At 43.2% G+C, this 15,081-nt stretch overlaps 1 protein-coding gene across 8 annotated transcripts in view; it reads left to right on the forward strand.

The window, feature by feature from the left end:
- PRDM11 (PR/SET domain 11) overlaps nt 1–15,081 on the forward strand; it is an 87,601-nt gene that overhangs the window by 42,745 nt on the left and 29,775 nt on the right. For all 8 annotated transcript variants that reach the window (XM_074336256.1, XM_074336257.1, XM_019746432.2 and 5 more), the window contains one exon: nt 14,373–14,440. In XM_074336256.1, coding sequence (XP_074192357.1) covers nt 14,373–14,440 — 68 coding nt within the window. The remainder of the gene's footprint in view (nt 1–14,372; nt 14,441–15,081) is intronic.

A 15,081-nucleotide genomic window follows, 5' to 3' on the forward strand; every position in this document is an offset into this window, starting at 1 on the left:
AGCTACCTGGGGTCCAGATCTGGCAGCCACGGCGAAAAGGCAAGCCTGGCCAGCTACCAGTGCGCTCTGTCCCCCATGGGAGAAGTGCCAGGTAGCTCCTGAGGAAGTCGCCCCTTCTGGGTACTGCTACCGGACAGAAGACAACCCAGGGCTCCTTATAAGGAGGATGCTCTGTGGTGAGACTGGTCACCAGCTGTCATGCAGCCTCTCCACCCACCAGACTCTACTGTCCTGGGGAGAAGCACGTGAAATGGTGTTGCAGTGTTTTCCATTTCAGCTTCCATCGTTAAACGGGCATTTATTTTAAAACTTCAAATTGAATGTGCAAACGTTCGTGGCAGGCCCTCCAGAACAGTCTGAAAACCCCAGAGTAACGGGGATAGGTAGAAGTGTAAGCAGATTATCTGCAGTGCCACGAGATATCAGGGCCAACAGGCAGGTTGTACCAAGTGTAGGGGAGCTCAGAGAAGGGAGGAATCATGGGCTTATCCCGGAAGCAAAGAAGGGATAGTTGAGACAGGTTGGGCTTGTATGTGTGCCCCGGCATGAGCAAGTGCTTTTCATGCATGTTTTAATTTCTGTGAACTCTTTATTTTGAAATTTTCCAATCCTGTAGAAAATTTCTAATAGTATAGTGAACTCCCACACACTCTGCATCTAGATTCACCTGTCGCTAACGTTTTATAACAATTGCTTTATAGCTCTCTATATACCTACAAGCACATCCTTTTTTGTTTGTTTTTCTTCTGAACTGTTTGAGATATAGGCACAGACATCAGGCTTTACAGGTCATACCGTCTCTGTCACCACGAGTCAACTCTTTTCATTGTTAAGGCGAAAGGAGCCATCGACAGTTACATGAATGGATGAGTGAGGCTGTGGTCCAATAAAACTTTATTTATGAACGTTGAACACTTTGAAGTTCATATAAATTTGAAAATCACATAAATAAAATTATATGAAAACAAATTTTTTTCATTCATTAAAAAACTACGAAACCCATGCTTAGCTCACAGGCTATATAAAAACGGATGGGAGCTGGATTTGACCTGCAGGCAGTAGTATGCTGACACTTGTCCTACATAATCATAATATAGTTATAGTTAAGAAATTTAACCACGGGTAGAATATTGTCTCACTACAATCCATATTTAGATTTTCCCAAGTGCCCGAAGTCATGTCCTTTATAGTTTTTTCCCCACCCAGGACCCACTCAAGCGTCATGCATTGCATTTAGTTGTCATGTCTCATTAGTCTTCTTTATTCTAGAACATTCCCTTGCATTGTGTTTCCTCTTTCGTGATATCGACACTTTGGAAGAGTCCAGGCCAGTTGTTTGCAGAATGTTCCACAGTTTAAACTTGTCGGCTTGTTTCCTCATGATAGATTCACATTATAGATTTTTGATACAGACGATGTCGTGTCTTTCTCACTGCAGACATCAGGTGGCACGGGATGTCAGTTTGCCTTGTTTTTACCATATGGTTTTAACAACTATTGATGATTCTTGCTTGTATCAATTATTATTCATGGCTTAAAATGATTTTTAACCATTCCTTCTACATTTATTACTTGACATTCTTCTGTTTACAAGAGTGCTCAGACTTATCCCCCACCCGCTCCCCCATTTAAAAATTATTTTTAGTATCAGTATGGACTCCTGAATTCTTTTTTTTTTCCCTTCAATGTGTTCTAGTCCATTACTTTCATTATTCTTTTTGATGTTTAAATTGCCCTAGATTTGGCCAGTGGGAGCTTGTTCAGACTGGCTTCTTGTTCTTATTTTAGCACTTCCTTACTTTCTGTTGCAAAGAGATGTTCCAGCTCTATCTCTTAGGAGCTCTAATTTATTTTAGTGTGAAATGGTGTTTAGAAACCAGGATCTCTGGGGAATAGGTGTGCACATTGTTACTGGAGTTTCCTTGCTACTAAGCCTGAACTAGGTTTTGAGGGATGAGTTGAAATGAGTGGCCTATGGAGTCAGGAATTGAGGGGCCTCGTAATTGCAAGCAGTGGGCAGAGCATGTACAAAGGTCCGGGGGCACACATATAATATTGAGACGGGAAATAGTAATAGGGTACAGCAGAAGTAAAGTGTGCTTACAAGGAAAAGTTGAAGATGATGCTAAAAAAGTCACTTTTATCCTGTTCTAAGATATTAAGGATGTTAAGACACTATTGGTTCAATATCTTTTTCCAGGAATAAAAATAATGTACCTCGATCCTAAGATTACTTATAATACCAGAGGCGTTCAATGAACTCAACTTGTATAACTATTTTATAAATGCTGGAAGTTTGGTTATTGGATCACAAACCAAACCAAAGATTCTCCCCAAAATATAATATGCTAGTGAACGAGTCCTAGCTGGAATTGAGTCTGTGATTCTCAAATTTTTATATTGGAACAAAGGTAAAGCATGAAAAACTATTCTGAACTGTCCAATGTTTCCGTATAAAACAGCTCCTGACTTGACCTTCATTCCTTGTGTCCTCATCATGTCTATTGTGATTGTGTTTTTCATTTGTGTTGTGTTCAGGTGACTTTTAATATTCACGGGGTCTGAATATTACATTAATTTTATTCTAACATTACTTAAAAAGGTATAAACATCAAGCTAGACGAACACATTTCACCAAAGCTTTTCAACAACTATAAAAGCCAAGACGGATTTCCAAATATAAAGTCAACGAGAACTACACAGACCAACTGAATTCAAATTAATGCAGTCACCTCCGTGTGTTGGATTATGTTTTACTGTCACGAAGTTGCTGTTTATGAGGTGACTATGGTGGTGATGATTCAGATACAGATGCTGGCCTTTGGCATGTGTGTGCACTCGTGTACCACGTGATGTCTTTATTTTCTGTGTTTGTCTCTATTTGAAGCACTGGGAAATCTTTTGTTGCTGTAACTCCCATGATGTTTCTTGGTCTTTTCTTTGTCAGAATGCACCGTGTACATACTAAGTTTGCATCTGTTCTTTTTTCATGGGCTGAGGTTGAGTAGTAGTCACTGGTGTTGTACAGTGAGCTGTTACTGTGTAACTAGCTACCTCCAGATTTAGTGGCATAAAACAGGGGTTAGCAAACTTTTGTGTAAAGGGCTAGGCAGTAAATAGTTTAGGTTTTGTGGACCATACAGTATACTGTCACAACTACACAATTCTGTTGTCGTGGTGTGACAGCAGCCATAGGTGTGACGGGTTCTAACAAATCTTTATTTACGGATACTGAAATTTGAATTCTGTATAATTTTCACACGATGCAATATTCTTCTTTGGATTTATTTTTAACTATTTGGAAATGTACAAACCGTTCTGAGCTGGTAGGCCATACAAAAACAGGTGATGGGCTGGACTTAGCCTGCAGGCCATAGTTTGCTGACCCCTGGCATAGAACAACAGTCATTCTTGCCCCTTGATGTGCTGGTTGGCTGTGGTCCGGCTGATTTAGCTGGGTATGGCTGGGCTGCTCTGCCTCACGCTTCCATCTGGTGAGAATGGCTCCTCCCCGTGGAGCCGGGTCTGCTCCATGTGTGTTTGTTTTGGACCCAGACTGAAGGGGCAGGGGTTCCCTGGGAAAGCTCTTCTCCTGGCAAAGGCAGAGGCCCCAGAGGGCAAGCCCACCCTCACAAGCGCATTTCAAACCTTTGTATGCATTACGTGTATTAACATCCCATTGACCAAACAAGTCACCTGGCTGTACCCAAGATCAAGGAGCAAAGAAGTGCCACAGCCCACCTGTAAGCCCGAGTCTCCTGTAGAGTCACGTGGCCCATCATCTGTTAGGGAGAGATGAGAACTGGGGTCGAGAACTCAGTCTGTCACAGTTGCCAACTCAGTCACAGCACAGTACTTTTGTGTGGGTGAAAACCTCATGGAAATCTTCTTTTATGTTATTTTTTAAAATGAAGGCATTGAATTGACTATTCTTAGAACTGTCGGATCTTGAGAATATGTCCAAAGACCCTAGGTTGAGAAACAAGAATTTCTAGGAAATTTCCTAGCTTTAATAATGGGGGATTTCGGGTTTCCTACTGTTTGAAAATTCCTCCAGGAGAGGTCTTGTCTGATCTACATCCCTGCAGCCTAATTTAGCCCCCTTAACCCTGATGGGTCCTCAGCAAATGCTGGGGAGGGTTGGTATGTGACAACAAACACAACACATATCCTCACAAACATATTATAGAACATGTTTTATTATCCCCCATTTACAGATTGGGAAACTGGGCCTTAACGGGCCAGGTTGCTTGTCCAAGGCTACACAGCTAACAGTGAGGCCAGGACTTCACACCAAAGCTCAAGCTCCTAATCTCCAGCCCCAGGAACGAATATCTAAATGCACTTGGCCTTCCCCACATAAATGGAAACCTCCGGTTTCTGTAGGGAATACTTTTCAAGCCTATGGTATAAGATTGTTTCCTTTTCCTCGTCTGGTGGCTGCTGATATTTGGCAGACTTGATGCGTATTTTAACAGCTTTGTTGAGATGTAAGTCACATACCATATAGTTTACCCAATTAAAGTGTGTAATTCAGTGGTCTTTAGTGTATTCACACATATGTACAACCATCACCACAGTCAATTTTACATAACTTCAAGAAGAAACTCTTCTTTGGCTATCATCCCACCTCTTCCCTTCCCCTCTCCCCCTCTAAGCCCTAGGCAACCACTATAATCTACTTTCTGTCTCTATAGATTTTTCAGTGCTGGACACTTCATGTGAATGAAATCACATAGTATGTGGTCTTTTATGACTGGCTTCTGTCACTTAGCTTAATGTTTTTAAGGTTCTTCCATGTTGTAGCTTGTATAATTTTTTTATGGCCAAATAATATTCCACTGCAGGGATATACTATATTTTGTTTATCCATTCATCCATTGATGGACAGCTGGGTTGTTTCCACCTTTTAGCTATAATGAATAGTGCGGCTATAAACATTTACTTACAGGTTTCTATGTGGACATATGTTTTTATTTGTCTTGGGTATACCTATGAGTGGAATTACTGGGTCACATGGTAACTCTATGTTTAATCATTTGAGAAACTGCCAGCCTGTTTTCCAGAGCAGCTGGACCATTTATATTCCCACCAATAATACATGAGGGCTCTGATCTCTCCGCATCCTTGCTGACACTTGTGGTTATCTGACTTTTTGATTCTAGCCATCCTAGTGGGTGTGAAGTGATTTTTGTGGATCTTTGGTTTTTTTCTCTGCTTTTTTTCTATCTTTTGTTCATTTCACTGGCTACCGGGGGAGAGCGCCCATGATGGGTGTGCAGGTCGGGTACTGAACAGCTCACACTAGCCCTGCCAACTGTTTCACTCTGCATGTTCATCTGCAAGACCCTTCAAATCTGTAGCATGATACTGAAACTTTGTTCCTCCTTTCTCTCCAGCCATTTGCATTTGCATTTTTGCTGCCTCCCAAATGGGCAGAATCTCCTGGGTCTTTCTCCCATCCTTGCCCCAAAACCCTTATTGTAAGGCATAACTAAGAGACAGGGTTTGTTCTTGATGTAGGGCCACTTCACCGGCTTTACCAGCAGTGAAATTCACTACCAAGAGCGGCGAGGCCAAGTGTGTTCAGAGTCAGGGGTGGGTGGTCCTGAGGCTAGCTACTAGGCTGGATGCCTTTTACAGGCAGAGCACAGGAACTTGGGAAGGGAAGAGCTCTCTGAGCTGGTTACTGGGCTCTGGACTCAGACTTTCCGACCACTTGTGGGCAAGTGACTTGTTTTCTCCGAGCTTTAGTTTTCTCATCCATAAAATGGGATTGTACAATCGACTGGAACATAGAGCGTTGTTGTGAGTATTAATGCTTGTTGCACGCCTGGTGCACAGCAGGCGCTGAGCAAGTCACAGTCAGCTTTATTACCTCCAGTTAGCTGCACATGGGTTTCAAGAAAGGCTGGGGGTTGTGAGTGAAATTACAGAATGTGAAACCTGGATGTGGAATTGGGGATTGCGTGTAAACATGCCTCATTTACCAGGTCGCTGGGGCTTTGTTGAAATTTGATAAGAGATAGTTTCAGAATGATTAAAGAAAGTACCAATTCCATTATCAGTTAAATGGGGACGGGAAGAGTTAGATCATGGTTTTTGAGCATTTCTGAGTCACCTAGAAAGTTATATATCAATATTCACGAATTGCTACACACATTTTAAGGGACCTCCTTCCCCTGCTGAAACCTGTCTATGGGCAGCAGGTTAGGAACCCAGGCCTGAGTGATCTCAGAGGTCCCTTTCCTGCTTAAGTGTTCTTCACTTCATCTTTCGGGCCATAGCAGAGGCCAGAGTTCAAGTTCACGTTCAGGCCAGCCTCTTTATCTATCTGTGTTTCTATTTGATATACTGGGAAGTAGCTGGAGAGCAGAGGTGATGCTGTCTGTCTCCTGGGGTTCTGGAAGGAGCATCTGAGATGTGATGTGTGAAAGCGCTTTATCTACTGTGAATGGCTTCACAAATCATTTTTGTAACCACTTTGTTCTAAGAGGAGGTGCAGGGCTGAAAATCAGAATGCTTTATGGATTCGATGGGTTCCTGGAAAGTTGCAAGCTTATCAGGTTTTTGAAAACCCAATCTCCGCAGCATCTGGTTATGTCACCATTTAGGGGAGCTCAACAGTGAGTCCTCGACTGCAGCAGACATTCTGTCTCAAAGCAGCATATTCCTTTTATTAAATGCCAATCATCACATAGCAAATTTGCTCAAACCAGAAGAAAAGCTGAAGTTCAGAGAGGATTCCAGGTCATTCCTGGTTGATTCTGACAAGGTCATTAGAGGGAGCTTGTGGGTAACCTCCATCACTCTCAGAGTGTTTAGGAGCATGGCAGAGACCCAAGTTTGAGCTCCAGCTTCCCTGTGCATTTCCTTTGTGTCCTCAGGCAAGTTACCTAACAGCCCTGAACCTCAGTGTCCTAATCTATAAAATGGGCATAATAATAGTAACTACTTCATAGAGTTGTGAGAATTCATGAGACAATATATCAGAGTACTTGGCACCATGAAATTGCTCTCTGAATGGCAGCTATTGATGTTTTATTATTGATGCCTTTATTATTACCATGGCCTGTGCTTGACCCAGGGGGTCAAAACTCATGCTTTCATATTATTTCCTGAGGATCTGGCTACATAGAATCGTACACTCTTAGTTTTAGACAGACTTTTAGAGGTCATTTAGGACAGACTTCCACTCACTGGGGAAATCCTTTCTTTGGTCTCCCTGATAGAGCACCATCCAGCTACTGCTTAAATTCTCCTAGTAACAAGAAACTCACCACCTTGCGAGGCTGCTCCTTCTAGTGGAAGACTGCTCTGCATTTTGGAACATCCACGTTAGGACTGTTCTGCATGCACTTTCTTTGTGCTGAGTTCAGGCCTGCATCTTTCTAAGTACATGCCGGTCCTGGTCCTGCCTCCGTGATGTGGTGGTCCTTCCCACATTTGGTGCTGGCTCTGCTTTCTCTGACCTCCTCTTCTCCAGGCTAAGGGAGAAGACCCCGTTACCATGCTCGTCCCCCTTCTTTGGTCAGGTCCAGGTTATCAAAGTCCTTTTCATATCACAGTGCTCAGAGCCTGGGCTGGTCCCAGAAACGCCAGGCTCAGAGGGGCCAAGGAGTTGACATTGAGGGATAAGGCGAGGAAGGACTCTGGGAGACCAGGATCCTGGGGGCTTGGTCCCAAGCATCTGGCCCTAGGTGGCTAGGACCATCTCAATCTCAGGACTGGAGGCCCATGTCCTCCTCTCTACTTAAAGTAACCTGGGCTCATCAGTGACATGTGACATGGTCTACATGCCCTGTGTGATCCTACCAGGCTCTGCTCCCTCTGCCTAGAACACCCCTGCCCTCCTCTTCTCAAAGACTGCAGCTAAGATTCCACATCCCCCAAGAATGTCCTCAACTGACTCCCCATTACAGGACTCCAGCTCGGACGTCCACAGACTTCCACTGACCACAGGATTTTGCAGTGGCCTCTTCACATCCCCCTCGCCTGTGAGTTTGATGATGAGAGCAATGACATTCTCTACCTGGATCACCATTTTATTCCTAGAGCCTGTCACTTTAGCTGCTCCCTCAGTGATATTTTTTGAATGAATGAATGAATGAATGAATGAATGAATGCTTAATTTGAGAAAATCCCGATTGGTGGGAAAGATAAGCCAAGAAACATCCCTCAGCTAATCTCCAGATCTGAAGCCAGCAACAGAGGTCTTGGGCAGCTCCCATGGCCCCCACAGCTCCCACCCAGGTCTCTCTGCCCAGTTGAAGCAGCAAAAAAAGCTGATTACAGCAACCCCAAGTTGACCCATGGACCTCCCACTGCTAATAATTAATCATAACTAACATTTGGTCCCTTCCTGAATAATCACAGTCGTGATCACAATGCCAATAGTAACCATTTGTTGAGTGCTTTCACATCAGTCATTTCAGCCATGCTGCAAAGGTTGGTTTTCACCCCATTTTATAGACAAGGAAACTGAGGCCTGGCCAGTAAAGTCATCTGCCCAAGGCCACTCACTTGTAAGTGATGACGCTGGGATTCTAGCCAGTTCCTCTGGCTCCATGGCTCTTATAATCCACTAGATGCTTCTGCTACTGGCTTCAGGGTCTACACATGCTTCTCTTTTCCCCCTGAAGAGAGAAGAAGAATCAGAAAAGGATAATGTAGGGTGATTAGGATTATTATTATAATAAAGGTCAGGAGTCTATGAGATTCCAGGGGCGGGTCCTTGAAGACTGGGGCATCCTCTGGGGAGACTGCCAGGGAGGAGAAGCCTGAGCTGCATGTTTTCTCTTTTCGTCTGAGAGTTTTAAACCACAAGGCAGAAGAGTCTCATAAGGAGACAAAAAAGGCAAAATCCTCATCCCGCTTCCCTCTTTCCTCCCCTCCAGAGATAATCAGAGTTGAAAGTTTGAAGTGTGTCTCAGACATTCTGTACACATATAAACATAGACATAGCGGGGTGGGGGCAAATGCGTAACAACCTGCTCGTGGTGGTAATGATGCTGTGGGGTGGGGTGGGGGGGTATGTGCCAATGTTTGGGTGTAAATGCTCCCATCATGGCTGGTTTCGTGTGACCAGCATGAAGGCAGTGAAGGAGCAGTTGGGCAGAGATACAGCAGCAACTATTACATAGTATTTCTACTGTACAGATACAGTAGATGCCAGTAGCTTCAAAAACATAGATAATAGTAAAATGTAGTAAAATTATTAGGAAGTGGTAAACTTTGAGTATTTACTACCTTTTCCGAAGTAGAATTACTGAATTGTAAGCTTACAGATTTTAATTTTTGATGATGGCTGTGTTTAACAACTGCTTCACAAAATGCTGGAAAATTTTATAGTCGTCTCTCATTAGCCAGTCCAAGGCAGCTCCAGCACACCACTCATTTCATTTTTCCTAAAATAGTAACGCTGTATAATTTATTTCCTTGCTTTTTACGTAAAACATTCTTTATCCAATAGTTCATTTATTCAACCAATATGCTACCATGGGCCATGTGCTGTGGAAGGAACCAGGGCCAGGCCATCGTCAAGAATAGCATAGCCACATGCTTTCCCTTCATTAGCTTAAGGTCTAGTGAGGGAGACAGTTACCAAATCGATAAGGAGATAAACACCGTTAATAACAAAAATACACCCTGTGATTAGGTCTCTAAAAAGATGTCACAGGATGATGCCATAGAGATCATGCTGAGTGGGGGACAGGCTTGTGGAGGCCAGTGTGTGGCAGAAGAAAAACTATTGTAAGTTCAGGTCAGGAAAAGCTTCTTCCACGGACGGAGGTGACCGAAACTGAGACCCAAAAGATAAGAACGGACCCGCTATGCAAAATTTAGTGAGGAAAGGGTACAAAAGGATATGTTCCCTTGGGTGCCATTTCTGTAAACTTTACAATCACGCAAAACAGTTCTGTACATCGTTTTTAGAAAAATCCTGTATGGTCCAAATGGGAAGGCTCCCTACCAGCTTCGGGATGGTGGTTACCCTTGGAGGGCGGGAAGGAGAATGAATTGGAGGCAGAGATGGTTTTTAACTGTATCTTGGTATTTTCTTGAAGCAACAGGAGGGAGGGAGAGGTCTGGGACAAAGATGGCTGGTGGTAATTTTCGTTGGCTGGAGCTGATGGATGCCAGACTATCAGCTGCATTATCCTTTGTAATTTCTGGATGCTTGAAATATTTCATGATAATGATTATTATTATTATTTTTTTGAGTGGGGAAAAGAGGTGGTAGGCAGCCGTCTTGACCAGTGTAAAGGCTCACTTTCAGATCATCATGGCTGCAGAAAAGTTAAGGGGGAGAAAGAGGCTCAAGAGAAGTTGCGGAAGTAGCCAGGGACCAGGGCATAGGGGCCTTGAAGGCTGTGACGCTAAGTATGAGTTTTATTGAAAGTGCAGAACCGTAGATGCCAGCTGGTGAGTAATGTGATCTGATTTGCATTGATAAAGGATTCCTCTGTCTGCTTTGAGGAGAATTGATGGAGAGTTAAGAATGACCTCAGGGAGGTTAGTTAGGATCTCTTGTACTTGTCTAGGAGAAAGCTGATGATGTCTTAGACCAGGCTGGAAGCAGGAAGCAGTGGGAAGAGGAGTAGTTGCAAACTCTGATTTGGAAGCCTTGCTGAGGGATGAGATATTATTGGGGGTGGAGAGAGGGAGGAATGAAGGGTGACTTTATTTTTTAAAAAAACCAAAAACAGGTTTATTGAGATATAATTCACATACCATCAAGTACATTACTTAATGGGTTTTGGTAGGGATGACTCTCTTTTTGAAACCTGAGTGGGTGATGGTTTCTAATACTGTGCTGGGGAAAACGAGAGAGGGACAGGCTTATGGGTGAGGCCTGAGACAAGTTTGCAATGCCCATGAGACATCTCAGGGAAGACATCCTGAGGGAAGTTAGGTGTTCACATCTGGGGCTTGAAGATTTGTGAGTAGTGAACAAATGGAGGGTCTCGGAATGGGTGTGAATATCCAGAGAAACAGTAAAGAATGTGTGTGTGTGAAGGAGGCAAGGGAGCTTGCAATCCAGATGAATTGAAAGTTCATGCTTTGAGCCCCAGCCTACTCTGCCAACAAACCTATTGCAATAAGAGTCAGAAAAGAAGAGAAAGAAAAGAAAAAGAAAGGGAGAGAGAGAGAGAGATGGACAGACAGCCACCTACTCAAGATGAGTCTCCAGACCAAATCTCTAAAACGATTGAAGAAAGTTAACGTTAAAAAGACGACCTCCAAAAAACAAATAAAATACCCACAAAATAAAACAACAACAAAAAACAGAAACAGACTCATAAATACAGAGAACAAACTGATGGTTATCAATAGGGAAGGGGGTTGAGGGGCTGGGTGAAAAAGGTGAAGGGATTAAGAAGTACAGATTGGTAGTTACAAAATAGTCATGGGGATGTAAAGTGCGGCACGGGGAATATCGTCAATAGGATTGTAATGCCTATGTATGTGCTGGATCCACTTGTCGGGGGATCACTTCATGAATTATGTGGGTGTCTGGGCACTGTGCACCTGAAACTAATATAACATAGTGTTGAATGTCCACTATAATTGAAAAACAAAAGACAGCCTTCAAAAATTAAATTCACTCTAATTAAAATAAAAATAGTAAGAGTATTCTAAAAATGAACTTAAATAATGGTTCAGAGTCCGTATCAGAAGTAGGTTTGACGGAATAACGGAGATTCAAAATGACAGTGGCTGAAGCAAAATAAGAATTAAGTTTTCTTTTATGGATACATGTGAGGCCTGGTGAGGTGGCTCTGCTCCACTGAAGTCTTCGAGGAGCCAAGCTCGATTCAGCTCATCACTATCTCAATGCTTAGATTATCCTCACAGTCCAAGCTGGTAGCTAGAGTTCCAGCCATCACTTGTGCATTCCCGGCAGCAGGATGGTAGAAGGGCATGTATCAGCTGTCTATTAAAGAAGTTTTCAGAAAGCTGACAGATGACACTTTCGCCTATATCCTATTGGCCAGAACTTAGCTAGGAGAAGCCAAGAAATGTATTCTCTATGACAGGTGGTCAGTTGCCCAGCTGTCATCCAGGTATTCTGTTACAATGAATGCAGAGGATAATAGATCATTGGGGACAATTAGTGGTCACAGCCTTAGGACCCTCAAAGAAATAAAGGAAGGAGAACCTCCATTTTAAAAAATGATGGATTAAATGGAAGTTTAAGAATTAAAAATAAAAAAGATCAACAAGATAGTGGGTTTTTGTTTGTTTGTTTGAATTTAAAACCTCTGCTTTTAAAAAGGCACCGTGAAGAGAAGGAATAAATAAACCACAGATTAGGAGGAAATATTCGTAAATCATATATCTGGTAAAGGACTTGATCCAAATATATTTTTAAAAACTCTCAAAACTCAACAATAAGAAAAAAACTCCACAATTTAAAAAATGGGGAAAAGATTTGAACTGATACTTCACCAAAAAAGATATGCAGCTAACAAATAAGTGCATGAAAAGATGTTCAACCTCATTAGTCATCAGAGAAATGCAAATTGAAACCACAATGAGCTACTGCTTCATACCTATTAGAATGACTAAAATAAAAACGATGGTTCATACTAAAGCAAGGATGTGGACCAACTGCAGTTCCCATACACTTCCGGTGGGAATGTTAAATGGTGCAACCACTTTGGAAAATAGTCTAGCGGTTTCTTAAAAGTTAAACCCAGCCATTCCACTACTAAGCATTTGCCCAAGAGAAATGAAAGCATATGTGTCTACACAAAGATTTATAAGTGAGTTAATTCTCGTACCAGCTTTCCTTGTAATAGCCACAAACTAGACACATCCCAAATATCCATCAATAAGTAGATAGAAAAAATGTGTCACATCCAAACAATGGAGTACTCCCCAATACAGAGGAATGAATTATGGTACACACATTGATATGAATAAATCCCAAAATAATTGTGCTGAGTGAAAGGAACAAGACATAGCTGGCTTCCATTTGATTCCATTTATATAAAATCTTAGAAAATACGAAGTAATTTGTAGTGACAGAAAGTAACTCACTGGTTGCCTGGAGACTGGGGATGGGAGGTGTGAGGAGAGGCAGGAGGAAGAGATCAGGGAGCACAAGGGAACTTTGGGTGGTAATGGATATGTTTGTTATCTCTGTGGTTGTGATGATAGGTGTATACATTTGTCAGAACTTATCAAATGGAACATTACATGTCAGTTACACTTCAATGACGCTGTTAGAAAAGGGTGAAGAAGAAACATGACATTATGAAACAAAAAGAGGCAGAATAAGCAAAGATGGATGTGGGAAAAAAAACAATTAAAAATCCTGGGAGTGAAAAATATTCATTGCATCAAAAGTACTCATTAAAGAGGGAAGGAAAGAAAGGAAGATCCTGTACAGATGGAAAACCTCTGGACTGGATGCAGTCAAAGAGAGAATTAGTAAATTGGAAGAGAGTTCTGAGAAATCTTCCCAGAGCACTGCCCCAAAAGGGAAAGAAAAATATGAAAGGGTAGTTAAAAGACATGAAGAATAGATTGAGCTACACCTATATATATTTCATAGAAATGCTACAAGAAAAAGAGACTGGTGAAAAAGACTGAGAAGCTATACTCAAAAGATAATAGCTGAGAATTTTCTAGAACTCAAAAAGAGATATAAGTCTTCATCAAGTGATGTGCTCATCGAGGAATGAGGAGAATTTTTAAAAAGTAAATCTCCAGTTCAAAATCACATAGGGAAACTGCAGAAAATCAAGAATAAAGAGAAAGCCTTAAAATTTACCATTGACAGATTATCCACAAAAGAACATTAGACGAACAGTAGGTTGCTTAAGAGTCTATGGAAGCCTTTTCGGCAATCTTCAATGAGCTGAAAGAAAATAAAACTTCATCTGCCTAGAATTCCATACCCAGCTGAACTTTGATTCAAGAGTGATGATGAAATAATGACAGTTTTATAGAAGATAAAGGGGCCCAGCCCAAATCTTGAGGCTCTTGAACGTTTAGAGACTGGGGAGAGGAGAAGCCCTCTCAAATCGCGTATGCCTCATCATCCAGTGCTGGCCTGTGACTCCCACAGAAACGAGAGAGAGGGGAAGGACTGCATTTGACTGTTGTTGCAATGTGAGGCTATTGAAAATGCTGCTTGTTGGCCAGTTGCTGGGTATCCCATCAGGACAGAGGAGGGAGATGGAATTCCTAGTCCCAGCTCAGGTTTCAGCCCTGCAGCAGTGGGGGCAGTGTGGTGGGAGAGCAAGAAGAAAGTTCTGTGCTGGAGCAGATGGGGCCAGGCCCCAGGCCCTTGTTTGGGGAGGAGCCCATGAGCACCCCCTCTAGGATGGCCCATTCTAGACTGTCTCTCTGTCTTCCAGATCGTGGACAAGAACAACCGCTACAAGTCCATAGATGGGTCAGACGAGACGAAAGCCAACTGGATGAGGTGAGTCCTGCTCTCTGCTGATTTCCCAGGAGCTTTGCTCGAATTCTGGAAAGGAGGCCAAGGGAGCACGCTGGGTCTACGGTATCTCCAGCAGTGGACGACCCTGAAGGCCCCGGGGCTGGTGTTTGCAGGGTTTGGGATGTGTCTAGCTCTGGGGGACCCTCTAGCTCCCCCAGCTTTGCATCAGGGGGCTCTGGAGGAAGCCTATGGCCAGGCTGGCAGGTTACAGGGACCCCTAAAGACTCCATATTTCTCGGTGTGTCTGGAGTACCCAGGCCCCTGGCTTTGGGCAGCATTCCCATGTGGAGGTGGGGGTTGGGGGGGGTCATCTCTCCACCTGGGACTGTGACACCTCTCACAGGGCAGACTCCTGCTGGGGTAGTGCAGGACTCACCCCAGTATAGCCGCCGCAGTTGTTTACATGGCCCTGTGGAGAAGGAGGCTTCTGGTACAGTCTAGCTCAGTTTCCAGTGGCGCTTTCAGCCCCAGCATGAGTACTTTCAAGAGTGGTTTTACTGTGGTCCAATGTTTGGGACAGGAGTTCGCACCAGAAGGATACTTCATGGCTGGCCAGGGAGAGCGGGGGACTGTCCCAGAGTTACCCAGAGGCAGCCGAGCTGAGCTTGGAACTCTGAAGGCTC

Source organism: Rhinolophus sinicus, linkage group LG06 (genome assembly GCF_036562045.2).
Source record: "Rhinolophus sinicus isolate RSC01 linkage group LG06, ASM3656204v1, whole genome shotgun sequence".
Lineage (NCBI taxonomy): Eukaryota > Metazoa > Chordata > Mammalia > Chiroptera > Rhinolophidae > Rhinolophus > Rhinolophus sinicus.